Here is a 22,838-nt window from a genome sequence, read left to right as displayed (position 1 = left end):
GGAACGGTAAAAACGTTACGAAGCGAACGATCCTTTGTACATGTTAACACCTATTAATAAAATTGACTTGCGTATATGGATGCTTTCAGTTCTATTGTGGTTGAAAAAGATCACCAATAGTGCCGCATGTTCGGCAGTAAACAATGTAAATGATGTATTATTATGGTCTGTATAATACATGAGTCACAAAAATGTTTATTCGCTCATATTGCTGTAATATAAACGCCCTGGGATCCATTTTGGCATTGCCGGAAGACGACAAGCCTTTATATCAGTACTAAAATTATTGTATATATATACATCCTGTATACACGTTGTTTTGACTACGTCAGAAGGTCATATTTATAAAGAAAGGTCTCTTTTTTTCTCGGCAAATCTAAGCAGTTAAACAATAATCTGATTACTATTGCTGGCGCCCTACTATTGAACATCGAAAGAAGAAAAAGAAAACAGGCCTTGACAGCTGTCAGGATCCCATGTCTATAGTACATATATTATCTGGCAGCAATTTTCGCTTACCATAAGCCGTTCATTTTGCGCAGAACGGAGGTCAATTGTTGTGTACGACGTGTTATGAAACCTACGAAATGCGCAAGACAGTCAAATACAGAGCCTGCTCCCAATCTCTTTTTTCATTCTTTTTTTTTCCAAATTTCCAAATCCATATAGAACCATCGAAAACGGTTTCTTTGGTTTTAGAATAGGATGATTAATTTGAGTCTCATTGATTATGGAAGAACTACAGTGCAGTATGTGTTATGAATACATCGGAGACCTAATATGCCTTAAAGACGACGCTTGAGTAAGGACATTAACGAGCTTTATCGGATTTTGTGCTTGGAATGAGTCTCAAAGCAATTTGACTTTCACAGTTTTACGTGTAGAAACATTATATCTTATGACATGATACTTCAAATGTAGCAATAGATAAAAGTCTAGAGTCTAAACATTGCCAGGCCCCAGGAAGTTCACAGTATCCAGAACATAAGAACGTAACGTTGCTAATAAACCATCATCCAAGAGAAATACACGTAGTATGTTTTTCGAGTGCAATCGTCTGACTAATGATGACCTCAGGTAAGACGAAAACGTCTTTTCTACCTTGATGGTGGTAATACCTTGCCCATTGCAATGTTCTTCAGGAAGACGCCCTGACCAAGGTTGATGTATACATTTCCTGTGGTTCTAGTATTGGAAATATATAATTCTCGTAGGTAGAGTTTCAAGCGTTTGCATGAGCTTGCCCAGCAGCCGCCCGCTATTTTGTCGATGAAAAAGAAAGTTAAACGTTAATTTGAAAAGCAGTTATTGCACCTACATATACGTGTGACGATCGATCGATCGAATATGAATAGTGATAGTAACACATTTTTGCTTAAGTTCGCAAGCTTTTGTCAACTATCTATTACTAAAACAACTTAGCTCAACTTTTGGAATAGATACAATATTTAACAAAAGATAAAAATAGAATATTGGTCGATCTGGCTAATGAAGCCTATTGTCAAAGTAGGAAGAGCGATCAAAGAAATGAAACAATAGAATATAATATGCAACTGCGGTTGTCTCTATTGATTACTTCATAGGTTTTCGTTGGCTGTTAAAGATGGTGCATTATAGCTTCATTGATGCGCCGAATTTTTCCTTTAGACGAAACTGTGTTTTTTGCCATGATGCGTTAAGTCAGGCTTGTCCTTTGTAGGGAAAGTATTTCTCTGTTTTATCTATGTGTCGATTCATACCTACAAGCCTGAAACCATGGTAGCATGGTATAATTGGCTAATGCGTAATACTTTGAGTGAGTTACCATGGATCTGTGGCCTTTGCTAGTTCCAGTTTCATGCCGTCTTATGGGTCTGGTGGAAAAATTCCAGATAAGTCCCACGAAGCTCAACCCGGCTGAACTCTTCAGTGGAGGGGAATTCTTAATTCTATACTGAACAGGTCCTTCTGAGAGCCTGCTGGCAGAGTAAGAGTGGCCGAAAACGTCAATTTAAATGCATAGCGAGAAGTAATAGTATTTATTAATTGGCTTCCTTGTCAGAAAATCAAACTTATATGAACTTAGTCGTCTATTCTATATATAACCTAGTAAGGAAATCAACGTAGCTATGTGTATTTGTTTTTATTTAGTTTTTTTTTCTCTGTATCGGACCCATAAGGGCTCACACTTCGGTGCAGTGGGTTAACTGAGTAAAATTTGAATGGTGACGGTAGCATACCCCGGTTTGGCAAACGCGGAGCGATGCAGCGGGGTATCCCATTGATTAAGCAACGTTGTTTGGACTGGAAGCGACCTCTATTCACTACTGTCCCCCATCGTATGTTGATATGTAAGACAGGAAGAAAGATGAATGAGAAATGATTTATCAGGACCTCAGATGCATAGGTCGACTATCGCGCCTACCACGAACCCTAAGAGCTCGAACGATCTGCACTATGATAACGTCTGGTGCCAAGATATACGCTTTCGAATTCAACTGAACATTACCTGCTGCAATTACGAAGGGGTTACGGTGCTTAGCTGAACCCAGTATAGCAACTGGTCATAAAATGCATTTATGCTGTCGATTCTGTGCATTATACACATACGAGAATTTTGATTTCGCATTTTCAGGAGCCAGTATCGAAATGGAGCCGAAGATTCGAAGAAATTTTTTATACCGACAAAGGTATCCTGTGTTCCTAGTTGGTATAACTTCCATTAACCCTGGTAGATTTAGGGATAGCGAGTAACTCTGAAGAGCATACAACATACTTCTGAAGCATTATGAAATTCTTGTCGCGTCAGATTTAACTACCAGTTCGTTTGTCAAGTCAACAATATCATCGAACTAGCATTCTTAGCGTGTTTTGATACATTTTCAGACCTTGGCTATCCTTCATTTTTTGTGTATTTTTCGTTTCGCTGCACATGAATATACATCTGTTGCCCCTTAAACCGTGCGGGTTCATCCTTCGCAGAAGGGCAAATTATCGCCAGCGGAAAGCAGCGAAGTATACAGCGGACATAATGCACAAGAGCTGCTCTTCGATCATATTCTGAGAACGAACTTAGGAATTTCTTAGCCTCTTTTCGTGTGCTTCCGTACTATTTATAATAATTTTCGTGTTGAACCACGGGCGTTAGGTAAAGGAATTTTTAAGGATCATAACAGAACGCGCCAGAATCTCTCAATTTAGATAGATCGCATTTTAGCTTTTACTATAGAAACAACAAAAGCATAAAAAATAAATAAAAGTTTACAATACAAATTTTGTGTTTTGAGAATTTTTTTTTGGGAATACTATTCTAGGCTGTGGCTATTTTATCTGGTACGTTCACTCCACAGAATAAACGATTAAATTGCTAGTGGGTCATGACAGTAGCATATGAGTTAATTATTATCACTATGGTTGTTTGCTTCGGTCCAGCTACCAGCTGAGTATCGCTTTCATTCAAATATAAACAGAAGTCACATGGAAACGGACTTTGTGCTTGGTCACGTGCACTCGTCCTGGGCGCTCGTATCGTAGTGATGTCGTAGGTAAAGGCTTCGCGAACAGCTTGCGCCATGTTGTCCTAGTGTTAGGTAAAACAATATTCAACTGCTTTGTTAGTGGATTGAAATCGCATACCTCCGCAGAAAGTGACAGAAGAGCGAATGATTGTCAGACTGGAGCTCGCGCTTGTCGTACATTGAATAAACATAAGGCTTATAAGGTGACATGCATGAAGCGATGCATGCAGGGTTTAGGTAAGCAAGGCATTGAGTATACATTACTTATATTGAGTGGGTTCTTACATGATGCTCTAGACGGTTCGGACGATCTCTTGTCTTGGCTATTGTTGGCAGATCGCGACACAATAGCGGTTAGCACAGAAACAAGGAGAGGGTGGCCCTAGGAGACACGCGTTGAGGACGCTTGACGCCAAGCGCTCTAACGCGCCGCCGCCGACGTTGGCCCTTGATGTGGATAGATAAAGAAAACAGATAGAGTATGTATTAGTCAACACCAACAAACGCCGTAGAGTCGACCCATGTGCCTTTAAGCACGCGTGTAAGAATACACAGGAACAGTGGACAACTTAGTTCAGCGACGCAAGAAATGCTCGTGGAACTAGGCTTAGATGAAACACTGCTGCTTCATTGTGTTCAGCAAAGCTGGAATTTCAGCGTTACAATGATGATGATGATCATAGATCATGTAAGAGAGAGAGGTCGTATCAGGTGTCTATCAGGAAGCAAAAGGGTGACATGGAGGAAATGGGTGAATGATGAGCTGGATAGTAGTCCAATTGAGTTGACACCATAGCATAACGATCAGTAGTTGTATGAAAAATGTCACAGACCAACGCCGCAGTGTTTAACTAGAACACGGCATATTTTGCTGGAAAACGCAGTACATAATAGAGAAAAGTATTACAAACGAAAGACTTAGTCATAGTCGATGTTGCTCTGGGTGTCAGGATCAGTTGTAAATAGAATAGATTTTTTTTCACGTATTTTCGACTTGATGATGATGATACGTTAACGTATTTGTTTTTTTTTATTCATCTACATTTATTGATAAATCCATAGTTAGTGGTAGGCTATAATCATTACGGTGGTGTATCATCGTTTAATGTTGAGATGCGATCAATAGTTCAGTCTAACTTTTACAGCTTTACAGCTTGTTCTCTGCAAAGGGCAAACAGTTGGCACCATACTGGCAGTCGCCTAAATTGTTGTTGATTTTTTAGAAACTCGGGCAAATCGTGCGGAGCTTTTCTTCTAGCGACAAGTTTTTACCAATTCATTTTTCGTCATCATCTGCGCCCATATTACTGTGCTTTGTTACACACTGATTGATAGCCCATTTGATCCTCCACCCATAAATTGTGGGGCGTGGTTGTAGATGGTTTCTTGGCCACTCTACTCAGCGCGCTCTAGTGATAACTTCGCTAAACACACACTACCCGTATTACAATACAAACTAACTTTTTCTTGAGATATGGTGAGTTTTTCTAATCAGGCTGATCAAACATCGATTGATATTAGCCGTCACACAACAGCGTCTGCAGTGACCACATGCAGAATATGATGACGTGCCAGTGTCATCAATGAAGCCAACTTTTTGCCATTGGACTAATGATATTCGCTTGGATGCTAGACAACTAAAGGCAAAATTTCGTTCACGTGTTCTAACAAATGATTGATTCCAACAAATCTATTCCATCGTCGCAGCGGACAAAATTGGCCCTGTTGGCCGTACAATTAGGTCGCTCGATAGAACATAAGCGGGCTAACTATGACTTGGTTGGACAAGCATGCGGTGGACATTAATCAGGCCGAGTACCATTTCAACTTGCAGACGACAAAACCGCCTTAATTCTTATGTTACCTTAATTTTCAATCAATCGTTATTAAAAATTAACACGAAATTGGTTCCAGTTTAGGTTGGCACGCTGTATTTCATCGCACCCATCTGGTGCTCGTATTGCCATGCCTTTTTCGCTAGCCACTGCACAATTTGCCATCAACCGAGCCTTCTTGACACACTACAATCGAATTAGGACGACGTTGAAACTCACTTATGCTTTGCCTTCATATAATTTGTGGGACAATATTTTGTCCACTGCGTTTGCTCCGCTCTCACTTCCATGTGGCCAGGTCTTTAAATCGACCTGCGCCTCTTCCTAAGCCTGACCAGCCCCTTTTTGATTCCCTGTCTATCCAAGTGCCGCTTGAGCTTCGTCCTAGTCCAGCGCTCCCATACCTATCAACCTGATCTTAGGCCTAAGCTTCCACTCACGCATCTCGCTCGCTCGCTCGCTCTCCCTCGGACCGTTGCACATTGGCCAACACAGGGAAAGTCCTCTCACATCAGCCGGCAGAAAAGTGGTCCACATAAGTCCCAGCAGTCGATAACATTCGTTTGCTGCTCGCGTCCGGCTTGTCTTTCGCCCGCCTTCCCGGTCGCTCCGCGCGGGCGCGGATCATCAGATCACCATTGTACGATGGATCTATGGTCTTTTTCCCTTCTTTGGGATTAGTTCCACTTGTGCAGGAAAGCTCTACGAACGCGCCTGTGACATCTCGATTGGCAGAACGACAACTACGGCCACCTAACTAGCCACCCAGTGAGTGAGCTAGCAAGCGAATAGATTTGGTGATTTGCCACGATAGAGCTAGTTACATAGATTATATTTGTTATATGGTGTGGCGACCGCGATGAGTGCTTTCTCAATCGACACCTGAGGGAGCGAATACTCGGGCTGGAGTGAGGAAAGCGAGAGGTAAGGAAGAGAAATGACAACCGAAGCGAAACACCCTTCCAGCAGGAGTCGAAAACGAATACGAACACTTGATTGCGATACGCGAAAATAAAGCTTCAGGCGGATCAGGTGTAGTGACCCCCCCCCCCCCCCCCCCCAACTTAGGAACCTAAGCACTCTTGCGATCACGACGAAGAGTTACCACGGAGGAGTTTTGTTTGAAGGTAGACGGCTATGTCCTGTTGCTGAAGCATGTAGGTAGACCAAATGATGAAGCGATGAAAAGCCTAGTCGAAAGGTCTCCTAGGTGCCAGCGTCAGATTGCTATATTATAGAACTTAATCTTGAATATGTAAGCACGAGTGTCGACACGGGTATAAGCATCGAAAAGACTGCGGATCCAAGTAATTGGTTTTGATTCGATTGTTGTCCTGAACGGGGTGCCGTATCCGAATAGCACTAGCGTTATTGGCTCGCCACAATCGCACTCACTGAAGCTTGTAGGAGTGACCAATTTGAGGCAGAGCTGAACAAGTGCTGGCCCAATCTTGGGGTCGTCAAAAGTCAGTCTCACACTGACTCGGCCGAGCGTGAACAATGTTAACAAATCCACTTCATGGCACGCGGCACGTGTCTTGTCTTTCCCGACAAATCTCAGTGCATGTCTTTTAAGGTCAGGTCGATTTGATAGTACTCAAATCGTTGCTGGCAATTCTCTTGAGAATAGCGTGTCAGGTGACTGGCAAAGAGGAAGAACGCAGCCGTGGTTCCGTGACTATCTCGAAGACACGCGACCGAAACGTGACACCAACACGTGCGATAAGGTCGTTTGCGCGCGAATATTGAAAAATCAAAATCCGACGATATACGCTAGGAAAGCAGTAGAATTATATCAAGAAATGAACCTATCGCGTCGGAGAGCAACAGTACAACAACAAATACAATAACTTAATTGGCTCCAATAAACTGCGAAAGAGGTAATTTGTATTAATAAAAACGCTCAAAATGTTTGTTTTTATTCTGTCGTATAACACCAGCCTGTTCCATACGGGTAAAGTATGATGAAAACAGCACGCGATGATTGGTGTTTAAAAGCTGGTCCTAAACAATTCTCCGCATATATCATTCAAAGATTAGCATCAAATGAGACATTGCAATACATGTATTTAAAAAAAAAACTAGAGTAATTAAATTTATGATCAAATAGATCGTCGCAGCTACGTAAATTTGAACCATAGAAGAATTACCCTTTGTAAAATATTACTTTATCATGGTATAAAAACAACAAGTCTGCCTGACTAAGAAATTAAGAGTTGTATTCGGCTTGCCGCAATATATTCCGCAATGCAGCTTGGTAGGGAAGAAACTCCCCGAAAGCTGTAAGGAACTAGTTGAGGAAGTTTTACAACTAAAGTGAATGAGCCAAGATGTACACCTCAGACTTGAGAGAAATTTTCATTTGTTACCTATCAGTGGGTGAGAGATGAAACAAAAGTACAACCGGTAAACCCGAATTTCGCGTTCGAGAAAAGTGTATTTCAAGACTGTGTACTGAACAACTCAGTCATGGCTGCTCTGATAGTTTCCCAGTGCTAAGTCCTAAACTGATATCGACTAGCAATACCCGATCGACTAAAAATATAGTTGACATTTAACTGCTAGAGCTCTCAATACCATTCGCTGGTTATTGCGTTGTGGGCAGTTTCGTCAAGGGGAGACAAAATATAGAATAGGAGTATTTATACCCAAATGATTTGAGCTAAAATACGACAATTGAGAAAGCATCACGTTTTCAGTAAAAGAAAATCTACGCTTTCTTGAAGCGAGATGAAGGTTTGCCATGTCCAGTAGAAGTGCCAAGTGGAAAATAAACAAAGGTTTTTGATCCAAAGAAGCTTATATCGATTATCTTTGGCAGGGTTTAGACTAAATTATTATATGTCTAATTGTCGTTTCCGCGGTAAAACAGGCAGTGCCTATTACACAAATAATAGCTCAATACTTTTTCAGGTATCTTTGTTAATCAGTATATTTAAAAAATTGAAGAGACGGCTAAAGGTGTTCTGATAAAATACCTACAGAGTTATCCAGTTGCTCTTTTTCGGCAACGACTTTGACTTGTTTTGTAGAGAAATAGAATACAGAGCAAGGGGGTAGTTGAAAATAAGTTCACTGGTCCGTCCAGAGATTTCATTTGGCAGCGGCGATAGATGTGTACGTAGAAGTTTTCAGTTCTTTTCCCTCTAATTAGAACGTCTGGCCTAGATACTTTGCTATTTTTAAGTAAGCGTCAAGTTAAGTGAAAACACTTCGTGCATCGTCAAAATAGACCTTACGCTGTTACACGGTAGCTAAATTACTGATATCTAAATATAAAAATTATGCAATCATTCGGATTCAAAACTTTGCGAAGTAAATGCCCAATACACGTTCAGCATGTTATGAAAAATATAATAAATTGTTATTATTTGCTATCATCTGCTATATATCCTTCACGATGTTATGATCTAGAAAGCAAATCGTGTCTGACGAAAGCAAAATCCGGACGGAATCTCCTGTGATTGCATTTGGTGCTTCTCGTCTGCTTAATTGCTGCGGATAACGGTGAAATGACCGTTCCTCCATAACGGTCCTATTATCATTTAGAAGTTTGCAACCGAGAGTTTCTTTTGCATGGTCGCCATTGAAACACAAAGACAAACTTTGTTCTCGTAGATACTTGGTCTTGAGGTAGGTAGCTAAACTCGCACTGGATGACCCTCTACGATTTCCGTGAAAGCTTTGTGCACGGAAAGTAGTTGCACGTTGATTTTAGGGACACCCTGTGGTCTAGGTTCGGATATGGGTATAGACGTATCTGTGTCGTGGCGGAATCTGACCGTCTGATAGAATGCGTAACGGCGATGTCGAACGTATGAAAGAGAGATGAACCAGTGATCTGTTCCTGTTTCTGTTAGCTTATATGAAATGCTTGCCTTCTATGTATAGCACAAATCAAAATTTCACTTACGTTATTTTATACATAGTATTGTGGACATAAATAGTATGAAATTCGCCAAGAACGTCAGTCTACTTTAGCGTAAATAAGAGTATGTTTATTTATGTATCTATATGTCCACTGATAATCCAGTTATAGTAAGCAACACCCTCTCGTCAATGGAGACCACCAGCAGGTCACCATATGTAATATCTAAACGGCATAATTAAAGGCCACTTGTACACGTTGGTGTAATGACTCGATACGAGTTACTCAATTTATTCCTGAAATAAGCTCAATTGAACAATAACAGACCGTCTGCGGTACTTTTGGGTAAATTTAGATCTCTATTGGTATCGGTCAACCTGACACAATTAAAGATCATTTTTTGTTGACAAGTAACGTTTTTGGCCAATCTGAATATACAAAATTGGCAGTCTTATTGCCTACTGGCGCATACGGCAACGGGAACAAAGCTACATTTGACGGTTATAATAACAATGACGATCGTAGCTATGACAATGAACGCAGTTTAGTAATAATATCAATGATTGTTTAGCAATAATGGTATGAGTAACAATTGATTAGTGAGTTATGGTATGCCGCGGTATTTGCAATCATTCTAATAGATAACGTGTTCACGTTTAGGCTTTCCGAACGTATTTACCGATTATTCTGGATATGGTTACAGCAAGAAGCAATAACGAGCAGTCATCTCAATTGTATTTCATTTCTAAGTGTTAAAAAATTCGTTTAGCGACCTAATAAACGCTTCTTCGCCGCTCACGCTTTCTTCGGCAAGATACTGTTGTGCACACGTTGAGGGGTCTCGAAGCGTGGTCTGATGTGCTGCAGCTGGTTCCTGAATCTGACCCTGTATTTGACCAGATGCAGTAGATTCCTGAGCTTCGCGCATCTGTAACGAGTGGAACGCATGATTTAATGGTACCGTGGGACTAGTCGCCATCGTACTATAGCGAGCAGGCGCATTGCACGTGTCACTGATGTACGTATCATGGTTCTGCCAATAACTGCCGTAGCTATGGCTAGTGCTAAGCCCGCTGAAATCTCTAGGTTGATAATAGAGATTAATCTGGGTTTCGTTTGCAGTCCCCAGTGGCTCGGCACTTTTGCTGCGACCCGTACATTCCCGATGGCCGTAATAAGGGTAAGCGTCCGTGGCGTCGCGGGCGTTTTCCTCTAAGTACACGCTTAGATCATCTTCATCGTGTTGGTTATCATTGATCACTATGGCCGGCACGGAATTAAACTGTTGACAAAATGCTGTATCTGGATATGGACTCGCTGGTGGCCTCGGGGTTAGGTTTGACGCGGTATTATTACTGCTGTTACTAGGGGAGTGTGGGGTGACTGAGTAAGTGGTTGAAAAATCGCACGTATTCCATGAATTGCTTGTGTCGTACGTGGCGGCGGACGCTTGCTGCGAGTACTGCGAGGAACTGTCGTACGTTGAGTTCGCATAGCTGTTCGACGCGCTTTCACTAGTAGCTTCTCGGCTTATGGGAGATGGCGGATGCTGTTGATGATGATAACGGTCGTATGGACGAACTGGACTAGAGGGAGCTGAGCGCGCTCGATGCATCGTCGGAGATCTTGAGTTCGACCGCGATGATAATCTCCCACCTGTTAAACAATCCCACGATGACCTCGTTGAAGTGTTGTTTACACTGAGGAAATGGTCTTGTCTGTATCCATCTCGGCGCAGCTTTGCTCTGCGGTTCTGGTACCATACCTGGAAGACGTGTTAATAGGGATGTGGAGGAATCGGGGCGTGTTACAAACCAGTTTGCTTCAACAACAATTTGTCAATTCAAATATCCAACGAGCGATACAATTGTCGATAGAAATTCCGCCTTACGCTAGTTCAGCGACTATAAAGCAGGTAACAAATAACACCGGTCCTGCTACACTTGACCATAGCGGGACACAAACAGTAAAAACAGCAAAAACAACCATAATGAAATGAGCAAATCTGCGCCTATCAATAAAAGCAGGCGTTCAACCCATTCTAGGATTTAAGTTCTACTGCAAGAGCTTAGTGCCATGACATTACCGTAGATTCATTATGGCGAATAGGCTTCCGTAGCGGCCAAGCAGATGACAGCTCAACAAACTACAAGATGCTGCTGTTTACAGAGCTCAATTATTTAATTTGTATGTCTATATATGTATATATATATATAGGCGAAATTTGCCCTCTGTTCGCAGATGACGAAAACCAAAACGTGTCTCAGTGTTCAAGCTTCAATGTCAGCAATGCCTTAGTCTAATGTGATTTGAAATAATAATACTACTGCATATATATATGCCAGTAAATTTCGTGGGAAAACGGTTCAACATACGCTGCAGTTCATTTCCATTACCGCAAACCTTCTAACAGCTGTGCCAAAACGTCTTATACGGTTCTGCTATTTCATCGAAACTAAGGGCTCAATCGTGTTTCGAAATACAACTATACGCTTACCCTGATTTGTTTAACGGACACGTTAAGCTGCGCTGCTAAATCGTTCGCAGTTTCTACGTTGAGGTACGCGTCATTACTGAAGTTCAGCTCTAATACTTCAAGTTGAGAACGCGTGTACTTGATTTTGTCCATTATATCGTTTTGTGAATTTCGGTTCTCAGCACTCTAGCTTTCTGTGCTTTCTTTTATGTAGAACAGGCAAGTTTTTGAGCAAGCATGTTCACTTCCAGGAGCTTCGCGGCGACGCTTTGGCACGATGCACCTATCTAACTCCACATGCTTCATAAGACCAAACTATTACAAATAGGATCAACACTGATTCACGGCGTTCCTACAACTAATCATGTTTAAAGCGGATCCTATATTTATTTTGCAGTGCTTTAAACAACAAAACACCCTTCCCCAGTACTCGTCTGCAAAAGCCAGCTGTCCTCCTCTCGTATGCTTCATTTGTGTGTTGACACGACATATGCAATGTATGGAGGTTCAGCTACCCTCATTCCGTTCGTGTTTGAGTCACGAATCATAGGGGTTCACATTGATTGTCGCATCGATGGTAATTTCCTATCATATGGTGGTTAGGTGGCGGTGTCATCTAAAGCCACCGAGAACGACCCGTACACACAGGTGGCCGGCCTCTTTGAATGATCATCAGAACGAACCTAATTTCTACCTTCTTCAAATCTCAGTCAATCTGCCAGTCAGTCCACTCGACAGATTTCACCGCCTTCTGGAAACCACTTTCGAGTGCGCGCCAAGATTAAGCTGTGTGTGTATTGAAACACGCCCTGGTAATAGCAGTCAGTTACCTCTCTCTCTGTCTATCCATGCCGAATGGGCCTATTGATACAGTTCTAATAAATCAGCTCTAAGGAAAGCCTTTCACCCTGCAACAGACAAGGTAGGACAGAAAATAATGAATAAGTGAAACCGTCTCAATTCGTTCTTTTATAAATTGTAGGAAAATTAGCCTGAGAATATTTTCTACTCTAGCCATTATCACGGTAAGGCGCTGGACATCACGATTAACATTTTACCTATTGGCAGTTTTTCTTCGTTAGTAAAAAGAAACTAAAATCATTTCACCTGGGGTAAACCAGAGAGTCCTTAATGAGGTCCACATTTAGAGGCTCAACAATGCATCAAAAGCCCATTTTTCATATATTTGGAATTGGAGTTTTGGAGAACAAGAGGATATCAATGGCTAATTGAGTCGTTTAGGTAAGTTTCAACGATTAGTCTTTTTTAAAACTTCCTGCATTTTTTCATGCTGTTTTCATTGGCCGTTTTGAGCCGATGCATTTTTGCGACATTTGGCCTATTATAAGGCCAAAATTTAATCTCGTTGAATTTTTGTTTATCTGTAGCATATTTGGGCGACGCTCTACAAGTGCGAATGCCGCTCGACGCACGCTTTGCTATTAAAAAACTGTCTAAAGAAACTTTGGACCAAACGAGGAATATTTGAAGCTAATAATGAAGTAAACAGTAATTTTATTGATTAGTCATAACCGTTACGAGTGACAAATATTTGTTGTTATTACATAGACCCATATTAAAGAAAACATTTTTTATTTAGACACGTCGCCCTGTATATATATATATATATATATACAGGGCTCGTTCACGTATGATTTGCGGGTACCAACGTCCTTGTGCAGATCCTTGAAACTAAAGGAATCTTCCTACTGGTTTGCAAGACACTTTTGCCTCTCTTCTGTCCTCATCACCATGCAATGTTAGCGGTTTAACATACATATTAAATAACAGTGCACGATATTCCCTAGAAAGCTAAAGTTGATCAGATAATATGGGATCATCGTTAGGCACGCACGTTAATAACGATTCCTCACGTATGGCAAAGCGCCCGATTTAAAAGACTTTCATGTATGGCGTTAGAGTTAGTTATAGAAACAGCATAATAGGCTCGATATGAACTCTCGGTTGTTACACGACTTTCGTTCCATGAAACATACGTTTAACTGATTCAGACCTAAAAAGACATGGGATAATTTCGACGAGAAGAAGATCTGATTGATTTGCTAGAAGAACGGCGTGCATGTTGTATAGCATTTGTGCGTGCTGATTGCATGCAGACGTCACTGCACGCCGCCCTTTCGTCATGTCGACTCGATACAAACGTGCAGCCAATGGCCACTTCATATGCAATTGGACTTGTGCCGCCGAAAATAGGCCGCTTACGTTCGCACATATACACAGCACACGTTTCGACGACGATCAGGTTAGTAGACATCTTTCCATATTGAATCTTGCCAAATGTACGTTTGAATCGTACAAAAGAGTGAATCGTGACAAGTTGCTACGGTTCGGCAATCTTCAAAGCATATTAAATTCTACCAAAATGAAGTAACTGACTTCCTGTTTTCTCAAACAGGGCAATTGTCGAGCCTGGTCGAAGGAGTAGTGCCTTTAATACGATAGTAGAGCCCAGTGAAATTCGTTTGAAATATGATTGGAAACAATTCCGATTGCCACCAGATTACATATGAGTTGGACCACACATGGTCATTATTGCTACAATCATCATTCACCAAAAAAAAAAAACCGAAAGCTCGCCGGCTCATTCTGCTTTCTTGAAGGCTTTATTGAACCCCATCCCTTCGTGCTTTCAGGTTGCTTGCTCAACGACTACTCATAACGCTGGTGAGGGAACACGGTACAAAAGTGAGCAAACTATATCTTGGTCCTGGCCTTTGTTACCAGTGGCCATTTACAAGGTATTGTCTTATAGTGAGACGTATGCATTTACATAGATTGACTGTTTCACTTTCGTTGGTTTGTTAATTATACAATTTGGCAAAAATGTTCAGGTATTAAAAGGATCTTTCCTATGTTATTCAATGTGCCGAATGTTGATCTATTTGTAGTGATGTTGGTAGCCAAACATAAGTCTCAGCTTGAAACCTTTGGCATTCAGCGATCTGAGAAGAACGATGCCGACACTACAATGACTAATTTTCTTACTGTGATCAAAAACGTATGAGCCTATGAGAAATATCCATTTTATATTATTATATATATACCCATAATGTACATGTTATTTTTGCCAGATTGTAGTTTGTTAAGCTGCTGTCTCCATGTATCAATTTTTTTTTAGCCGGAGAGTACTTAACGAACATAGAACTTATCAATGCAACGCGTCATTTATCCAACTCTAAATCATCGCATCAGCTCTTCGTTCGCATGTAGAGGACTTTCTATGGTAAAACGCTGTTGTCTGTCTCCTTTGATCGCAGTGGCTTAAGGAATTACAACAGTATAGAGACGATGAAAAGTTCTCGATGGTTAACAGCGGCTTTGCTACTTTTGCAATTGGCAGCAAATGAGGCCTTCTTGTTTTCGCTCGGTCTCGTAGGACTAGGCGTGGTGGGATTGGCCAGCCTGAAAGTCTGCTATGGAATGAAGGTTAGTATACTAAGAACCAGTAAGTTGAAGATAAGGAAGACCGGATTGAAGATATATTATTATATATACGTGCCACTGCAACATGAGTGTCGGCAGACATCGATAACATGTTACGACAAGTACCAAAACGTAAGACAATGCTTGTGGGCTACTAGAAGATCCTTATGGATGTCTTAGTAATACATAACGTACGTGATTTGTTCGCTGTTTTTATAAAGTATTAGACTTTTATTGTAATCCGGCACGCACACAGGTACATTCATATTCATGTGCTTATAAAACGGACCGATGACGCTTAGCAATCCAGTTTAGTCCTTAATAATAGCGACATAGACCCGGCAGTTATCGTTTAATAGTCAACTGTACTAGACGCGTTAGGTCACTTCCGCTTATAACGAATACAACTTTTACATAAATTTTTTCAATGTTTACTTAGAACTGAATGAGAAGCAACTGAAATTTTATGTCAATCTCGTATTTAAATTTCGATTCAAGTTATATAATTATAGGCCATCGCTAGGTGGTTATGCCCTATCAACATTCTTCGTTAAATCGAAAATTTCCAATATGCTTGTTTTGATACTTCAGATGTTGAGTTCTATGTTTCGCAATGATGAAACTTATCATTTCATTCAGGCTAAAGTTGGTGAAGGACAGCCAATGCTCAATTCAATTTTTCACGCAATAAGTCGCTATAGGACTCCTAAACAAGAGATTCAGGACGTGGAAAAACAAATAGTTCCTGTAGAAGAGGTTCAAGAAAACCCCATGTTACACGTCCCGGCCGTTCAAGTGGATCCTTACCCAAGTGTTGCATCGACAAGGTCTTCCACACGGGTTAGTATATGGCATTTGTTACAGAAAATGGAATTCGGTTGTCCCATAAGTTTGCAGGAGATTTCGAATCCTTGCATTTTTTGGTGATAGAAACACAGTTGAGGGAAAAGGGAAAGCAGGTAGTCATTATATATGTGAAGCTGTCTTCGAATTTTTGTCTAACACCATGTTTGATTCAGTCGTACTCAAATATGGGGTATTTAAAAAAGTGCATTCAAGGTTGGTTTTGAAATTTCGTTTTTGGAAAAGGTTGCCACCTATGGGGCACATGGACCCTATACTATATTAAAGACGGCAAAAAAGTGGTTCGTTCGTTTTCAAAGTGGTGATTGCAGCATTGTAGACAAAGCACGTGCAGGTCGATCTTCTATCCGTAAGATCGATGAGGTTTTTATTGCACTTGATCAGAATCCACGTATGAGGCTTAGCCAAATTACAGAAAATACAGGAGCATCTAGGTCGACTGTTTAAAAGACATCAAGCCAGCTACAATTATGTGACTCGGGCAGGCATCCTGATTCCCCGTGATCTGACCGATTACCAATTGATGAACCATGTGTATACGGCCGACAAGATTTACGTCTTTTACAACTTTACGATGGCCATTGCAGTAACGCCTTATAAAATTGCCACAGTGCGCTAGCAGGACGTAAGACGTACAATACAATTGCGTAAGGACGCTCGTAGCAGAAACGTACGTAGGCTATATATATATATAATCAAAAAGAATATAAACAATAACCTTAATAACAATCCCGTATAATTTTCGTAATAAATTTTACCCGCGTTGAAGTTTGAACTAGCGTGGCAGCACGTCAGTTGGTTGGTTATGGTTACTACAATAAGGCACTCAGAGACTTGCGCATTAGCCCCCTAAATCGTTCCGCCCCCTAGCTCAAAAATAGTTACGGATGATGAAAACTAGACCATTTATAACAATGGCACTTAGAGCAGCTAATGGTCAAACTGATAGTGGTCTTTAAACAAGAGCCAAACCCCACAAAGAGTACCTTGCAAGATCGCATAGGCCACTCTCCCATAAGCGTGCCTCAAACAACCAAGCCCTTATTTCAGTTAAGCGCAATGATTCAATAGCTCAACCATCTAAGGCAATGCATCCGAAGAAAAGCGCCTGACAATGGCCGACAAGTCACAGCCTACCATGACAACGCTCGGCTTCATATATCGTTAATAACTCGTTATATCGTCGGAGTTTAACTACGCAGCCTCATTCAGCTAATAACTTCGACCTTGCTTTTCCGATCATCATTTTTCTAACCCTTACAATATTATCTTATCGGAAAAAAATTTGTACCTTTTGTAGAAAGTGCAGAGACAACCGAACTGAGTATTCTGTCACAATGAAGCTAGTATAATAAGAAGCAGCCTGGAAATTGACAAAAGTCATTGCTCGGCTGTCTGATTTCCCACATCGCTTCAGAATAGCAGATCGAGAGGTTCTTATGTATTCGAACAAATGTTTGCCTAGGGTTGACTATGAATGTTAATTTTAGATAAAATGGCTTACAGTTATGCCAATAATGGATACACTTTTACGTTTGTAAGGCTCGTCGGGCTCTTCTAGGCGGTGTGAAGATCAGCGAAGATCTCTTTCGCTGGATAGCAAAGATTGACGACGAAAAGTGTATTCACCGCTTCTTCTGCTACCTTGGAGCAAAACCTCGATCGTTCGGAAAGTGAGTCCTATAAATTATGATGAATGCTGGACATTTAGGGCTAGCTTAACATAGCCAGGTCAGTTTACGTGTTGAATACTCTGTGGACGGCCATCGTCCTTGGTTAAGTTCATTCCAATTTAGCAGGGAGCAGTGTCAAACGACTGTGTACTATATTAGAGATACATTATAGCTATATTAGGGGTACGATTTCTTCTAGTAGTAAAATCTGATTTATCTGAAATAGGTTCTGCTGATCGTTTGTTTTTAGCGTGGGCCGTTTAATCGACATGGTAATTATAATGGAAGGATTGCCTGATGACAGCTGGGCAGTGAAAATGCATCGTAGCGGCCAACGGGCTGGTTTGAACGCCTGCCCGACTGAATGCAGCGACCGGCAACTACTGACGATTGTGTCGAATCTGGAAAAACACATTTTCGAGACAAGTACCACTCCGATCATTGATTTTAGCTAAAGGCTCATTTATTGTGTACAACGATACTTTCTTTCGTACCGTAAAAATAAAGGATCGAATTCGAGAAAAGCTTTGCTAAACCTACATAGTCCTGTCGGTACCTAAGAGAAGGCGATATGTTTAGTAAACCGCTTGCGCCGTTATACAACATAATACAACGTAATCGAACAATTTATAAATTGCTTCTGGACAATTTGTTCTCATATGTAGGAGGAGGTGCGCGTGTGCAAAGGCCTCTATAATATAAGGCAATGTTTAATAGCAGCGGTTATGCATAAAGTATTACAACAAATTTATATGGTGCGATTGTCGCATAGAGTAAATATCTGAAAATGATTTATAGCCATTCGTTGTGAGTAATAAACGATAGGTGCATTCTACTTGTTAGCAATAATTACAACAATGATCTATTGTTTGCCGTGTTAGCATAATGCAAATCATAGTAAAAATCAACATTTTTTAGCCATTCTTAACACGCTACCGCTATCCCACATTGTCTAACTGCATTTACTTGGGAAGGGACGAATATTGCGAGATGTTTACGCGTAGTCTGAAAACTTCGGTCTCAAAGCCGCGTTTGAGATGCAATGCTCAGCGAAATTGGTCCCTGGTGTCCTCGACAGTCGAAAAGGCAATTTTGCCTGCTACTTGTCAACTTCAAGCAAGAACATACAGTGTTTAGCGGGTTTCAGACATTAAATTAACATCCAATTAGCTTCTGCAGTATAAGGGACTCTTCACATTACCCTGTCTATTGTTCAACATTAGCCTTGAGGCGTATGAGCCTTATGTCAGCTAATTCATTCTATAAAAAGGTTCTTCCAAGGATACTTTTTCGAACCTTGTCACAAGCTATTCGTACTAATTGATAGTAGGAAAGTTTCAACATGTTGATTTGTTGTTTCGATAACTTGCTTCAGAAGACAAACTCTGCGCCGTTTCAAGGATAATTTTCAACCATTAACCACTCCAAAAAGCTCTGGCGTGTAGGATATCTTTTGGATGGAGCAAGGTAGGTAGTGGCATTAATCACCCGTCACTTTTTCACACCCGGGGATTCCCACAGGACAACAAACATGCACTTTGTGCTCTTTGCTCCCCAGTGAGGTGTTCCTACACACAAGGGTGGTACTTTTGGCATGTATTCGAATACGAGTGCTTCCGCTGTACGCAAACTAGAAGCTTTAATCCGACATTGGCGCCCCGCGCTATTAAAATGATAATAACGCCCCCCCGGCTCTTCGAGGGAGAAGCTCTTTGTTAACGTGATGCCGGCAGCACGCGAGTCGTGCTGAATGTTAGTTAAGTGAGACGACAGCGTTCTCATTCTCCTCTTATACATGGTGTATTTCGTGTTCCAGCTTTCGTTCTTCAAAACGAAGCCGAAGCCGAAGCGAAGGCTTCGTTTTGAAGAACGAAAGCTGAGAAGCGCACGAGCTGAAGTACTTCAACTTCACTTGGCTCGACTCAATGCACGAATATGCGACGTGATTTAATGACGTTGACGGCTGACGAGTGTGCAAGCCGTACTCTTTAAGCTCTCGTGCACGCTGGAATCTTTTGTTATGACGGCAACAGGCAAAAAGGCGTAGTTTTTAAATAACAAGTGTTCTAATGATAATCCACCTAATGAACGCTGTAACTGACGACGTCATAAAGGCGACAGCTTAGATATGAACACTTCAAAGGGAAAGAGACCGAGCTACGGAATACTAGAAAACACAGGTCCGCATATCGTAAAGTTAGTTTTCCTTGGTTATTCAATTTCTACCATTCCTTTGGTGTAAACTAATTTTTGCCACTTAGCAATAACACGCAAATATCTGGTCCACAGCGAGTTTAGATTTATTTATTATATTTAATTTTTCCATCATGAAAGTGCACCGAGATATTGTCACCGCAGTAAACGGTCATTGCTGAAGCAAAAGTACGATTTTCGTTTTCCTCGTTGCCGATCTAGTACGTTTAAAGACCTACTTAATTCTGAATACTTCGAAAATTATGTAGATATTGTTGGCGAGATTTCATACATGACAGGTGGCCGACGTCTTGACAGAATGATTAACTAATGAAACAAACAATTTCGGTGGGTTAGGTACGTTCGAAGATTGCGCAGTTCAAAACCTGTAACAGTGAATTGGATTAACAATATCCCATAATGTTTGTTTTCAGCTCATATACTAACTGAATAATTTAGCGAATACGTATACGATATAGGTAAAATTTAGCACCTTTTCGAACGTCTGTGAAATGGAAAAGTCTTCCCCTAAGACCGTGTCCTTTTTCATGCTCCGTCCGTGCGCTTGCTGCAGTTCTCGAAAGTTTAAAGTGTTCCCTTCCCAAGTTAAGGCCGCATTTTCCTGGGGCTTCATGAAGTTGGTGGATGGTACCGATCAGAGAGCAGACGGATACGGTATAGTTGGTACGCTTTGTAGCACCCCATCAGTACTGAGGAGGGCTGCGTGTGATGCACTAACCTGATGCGGCTTGATCGTAATGTTATTATAATGAGATAGTGGACGAACAGCCACCACGGTGGGGTGTCATTACGATAATCCAGCTTTGCGCTGCGCTATTCCTCAAGCGTCAGGCTACCACACATTCCCGCGTACTCTTTAAGAGAGGGAAACCCCCATGAAATCGCAGGAACGCCACGCCTCAGTAACGAGAATCTCTTGAACTAGCTAGCATTGCTTGGTTGCTAGGATTAGATCGTGTTAGCACATCATCGAAACAAATGCACTGCTTCATAGTGGCGTGCAAGGGTGCATGACGAGACTGACCTGACACACTGATGATAATGATAATCGTTCTGCATCGTGCTATGCTGAAGATGTCAACAACATGAGGTTACCTTCATGCGTAAGAACATTTTATTAAAGATAAGATGATTGAACATAAATGCAACGTTAACTAATTTGGACGCTTTAATCGTTCAAGCCGGCTTTCGTTTGTAGGCTTTAATGAAAGGATACCTATACCAATTAAATAAGAATAAAAAAGAAGTGACTTTTGGACATCTGAGAAGAAGTAGGATTTAAGGGATAAACCATATAAGATCTTATCCAAATATGCATCCGTTTGTCTTCAAAGTTAACAAAAATCCGAGATAAGAAAAACCCATGCAACCTACGGAAAAAAACACTTGGAATGAAGAGAGCTTCCACTAACCAATTAGACAAACAGTATTGTGTGATATCGGCTGAATATTCTCTCTAAAGGTAGGATAGCTGTTAAAACCATAGCAGTTTAATATAAGTACGCTGTTCGTTAATGCGAGAAAAATTTTCTTAGAGAACAACTACAACTCTACATGTTGCTGTGATTTGGATACCTAATTTTAGACGTTTCATTTTCAAATATTATGTACCTTTACGAGGTAGCGTCGTACTCAAAAAAAAGAAAAGGCGCCTGTCAACCATTTTCATGAAAAGGTAGGTAACTGACGCCCCAACAACCTTTCCCGAATCAATTAAACTCCACAAAGTATTATTAACTTATTATTTGTTCGAGATACATTCAAACTCCTGTGCATCGACGCTCACTGAATATACATATATATGTAGAATAAAAAACATTTGCCCATGAGATACAATAATGGTAAGAATTATCAAAGTAACTTCTACATGGCTTTACCGACTTGACACCCAAAAAGTAACTCCGCTTGCTCTGCTGGTAATATTGTTGCTTTGTAAGCGTGCCGCAACAGCGCGAAAAGAAAGAGACAGTTTTCTAGTACAAACGTCCTTCAGTTAAATAGTCCCTAAATAGCTGGTCCCCCCTAACGAGAAGCGACGATCAACGAATTGTTGAGCACCGACATGAACCTACTCTTTTATCCGGAAAATTCCCACGTCGGTCGACTGATGCAGACGCAGTGAGGTTTAAGGCGCGGCAACGGCACGGAAGTATTTAGAGACGTGTGCATGAGTGATCATCATTGTAGCGTAGTGCTTCACGATACATCCGCCATCGCCGCCGCCGCCGCGGCAGCAACAACTGCCTTAGGTAACAATTGCTATAGCGCAATAAAGAACTGAAGCATAGCAGCACTATTAGTTGCTCTACGTTAACGTCTCGACGGAGCTCTCCTGCAGACGAGCAGACGAAGCAGTAGGGAAGAGCCTACGAAGCCTTTCATTCGCCTCGTTGATGGTAGTCTGGCCTAACTGGCTGGCTTGCCGGCTGGCCTGCAGCTTTGCTCGTTGATTCTTCGTCGTCCTCTCTGGGGTTCATTCATACATAAATATGTTTTGTCGGTTCTTCTTAAAGAGGCCGATTTGAGAGTTGCTTTGAGCCCTGCGCCGTTCTCAGGCAACTGTTAGCGCCGTCACTGGTCCTGCCTCTGCCGTCTCCGCACCTGTACCTGCCATATTCTTTTCATTCATTTCCTTATCATCTGCTCCTTTTCCTGCTGCTCCTTACCTCTTTGCTGCTATATTGTGCTTTCGTTCACTTCGCTACTGCCACTAACGTGTTTCGTGTTGGCGCCAGCGGAGAGGTGAACGGCATTGCTTCGTTTATCTCTCACTTTTTCATTTCGGGGCAATTTCAACTCGACAGCTGCCACTGCCCCGCTGCACCAACTAGCAGTCTTCTCTCCCCTTCTCGAAAACCCCATTGCCACCTATCTGCCTATCTCATTTAGATCTTGTCGGGGCGTTCCTCAGCACAGCTGTAAAACGTGCTTTTCTGCTACGCCAGCGACAGCCGCGTCTCTTTCTCT

At 41.5% G+C, this 22,838-nt stretch overlaps 2 protein-coding genes across 6 annotated transcripts; one reads left to right on the top strand and one right to left on the bottom strand.

Moving 5' to 3' along the window:
• Positions 1-9,458: 9,458 nt before the first annotated feature.
• LOC111272912 (uncharacterized) lies at positions 9,459-12,131 on the bottom strand. The gene is made up of 2 exons (XM_022854575.2): positions 11,698-12,131; positions 9,459-10,965 (listed from the first exon to the last, which is right to left on the bottom strand). Exons 1-2 carry the CDS (start codon positions 11,827-11,829, stop codon positions 9,946-9,948), a joined length of 1,152 nt encoding a protein of 383 aa, XP_022710310.1. The 5' UTR covers positions 11,830-12,131; the 3' UTR covers positions 9,459-9,945.
• Positions 12,132-12,242: 111 nt separating this feature from the next.
• On the top strand, positions 12,243-18,515 carry LOC111272913 (uncharacterized). 5 transcript variants are annotated; one of them, XM_022854584.2, is made up of 7 exons: positions 12,243-12,598; positions 13,689-13,939; positions 14,331-14,361; positions 15,038-15,123; positions 15,712-15,960; positions 17,527-17,657; positions 17,908-18,515. In XM_022854584.2, the coding sequence occupies exons 2-7, from the start codon at positions 13,820-13,822 to the stop codon at positions 18,110-18,112; spliced, it is 822 nt and encodes a 273-aa protein (XP_022710319.1). In that variant the 5' UTR covers positions 12,243-12,598; positions 13,689-13,819; the 3' UTR covers positions 18,113-18,515. The 5 variants fall into 5 exon arrangements, with proteins under 5 accessions (XP_022710319.1, XP_022710314.1, XP_022710311.1 ...); XM_022854579.2 differs by having other exon boundaries at positions 12,259-12,598; positions 14,331-14,435; positions 14,955-15,123; positions 15,760-15,960; XM_022854576.2 differs by having other exon boundaries at positions 12,260-12,598; positions 14,331-14,435; positions 14,955-15,123.
• Positions 18,516-22,838: the final 4,323 nt, after the last annotated feature.

This window comes from Varroa jacobsoni, unplaced genomic scaffold, assembly GCF_002532875.2.
Source record: "Varroa jacobsoni isolate VJ856 unplaced genomic scaffold, vjacob_1.0 contig03831, whole genome shotgun sequence".
In the NCBI taxonomy this organism is placed as follows: domain Eukaryota; kingdom Metazoa; phylum Arthropoda; class Arachnida; order Mesostigmata; family Varroidae; genus Varroa; species Varroa jacobsoni.
This window is presented reverse-complemented; position numbering and strand designations above follow the sequence as displayed.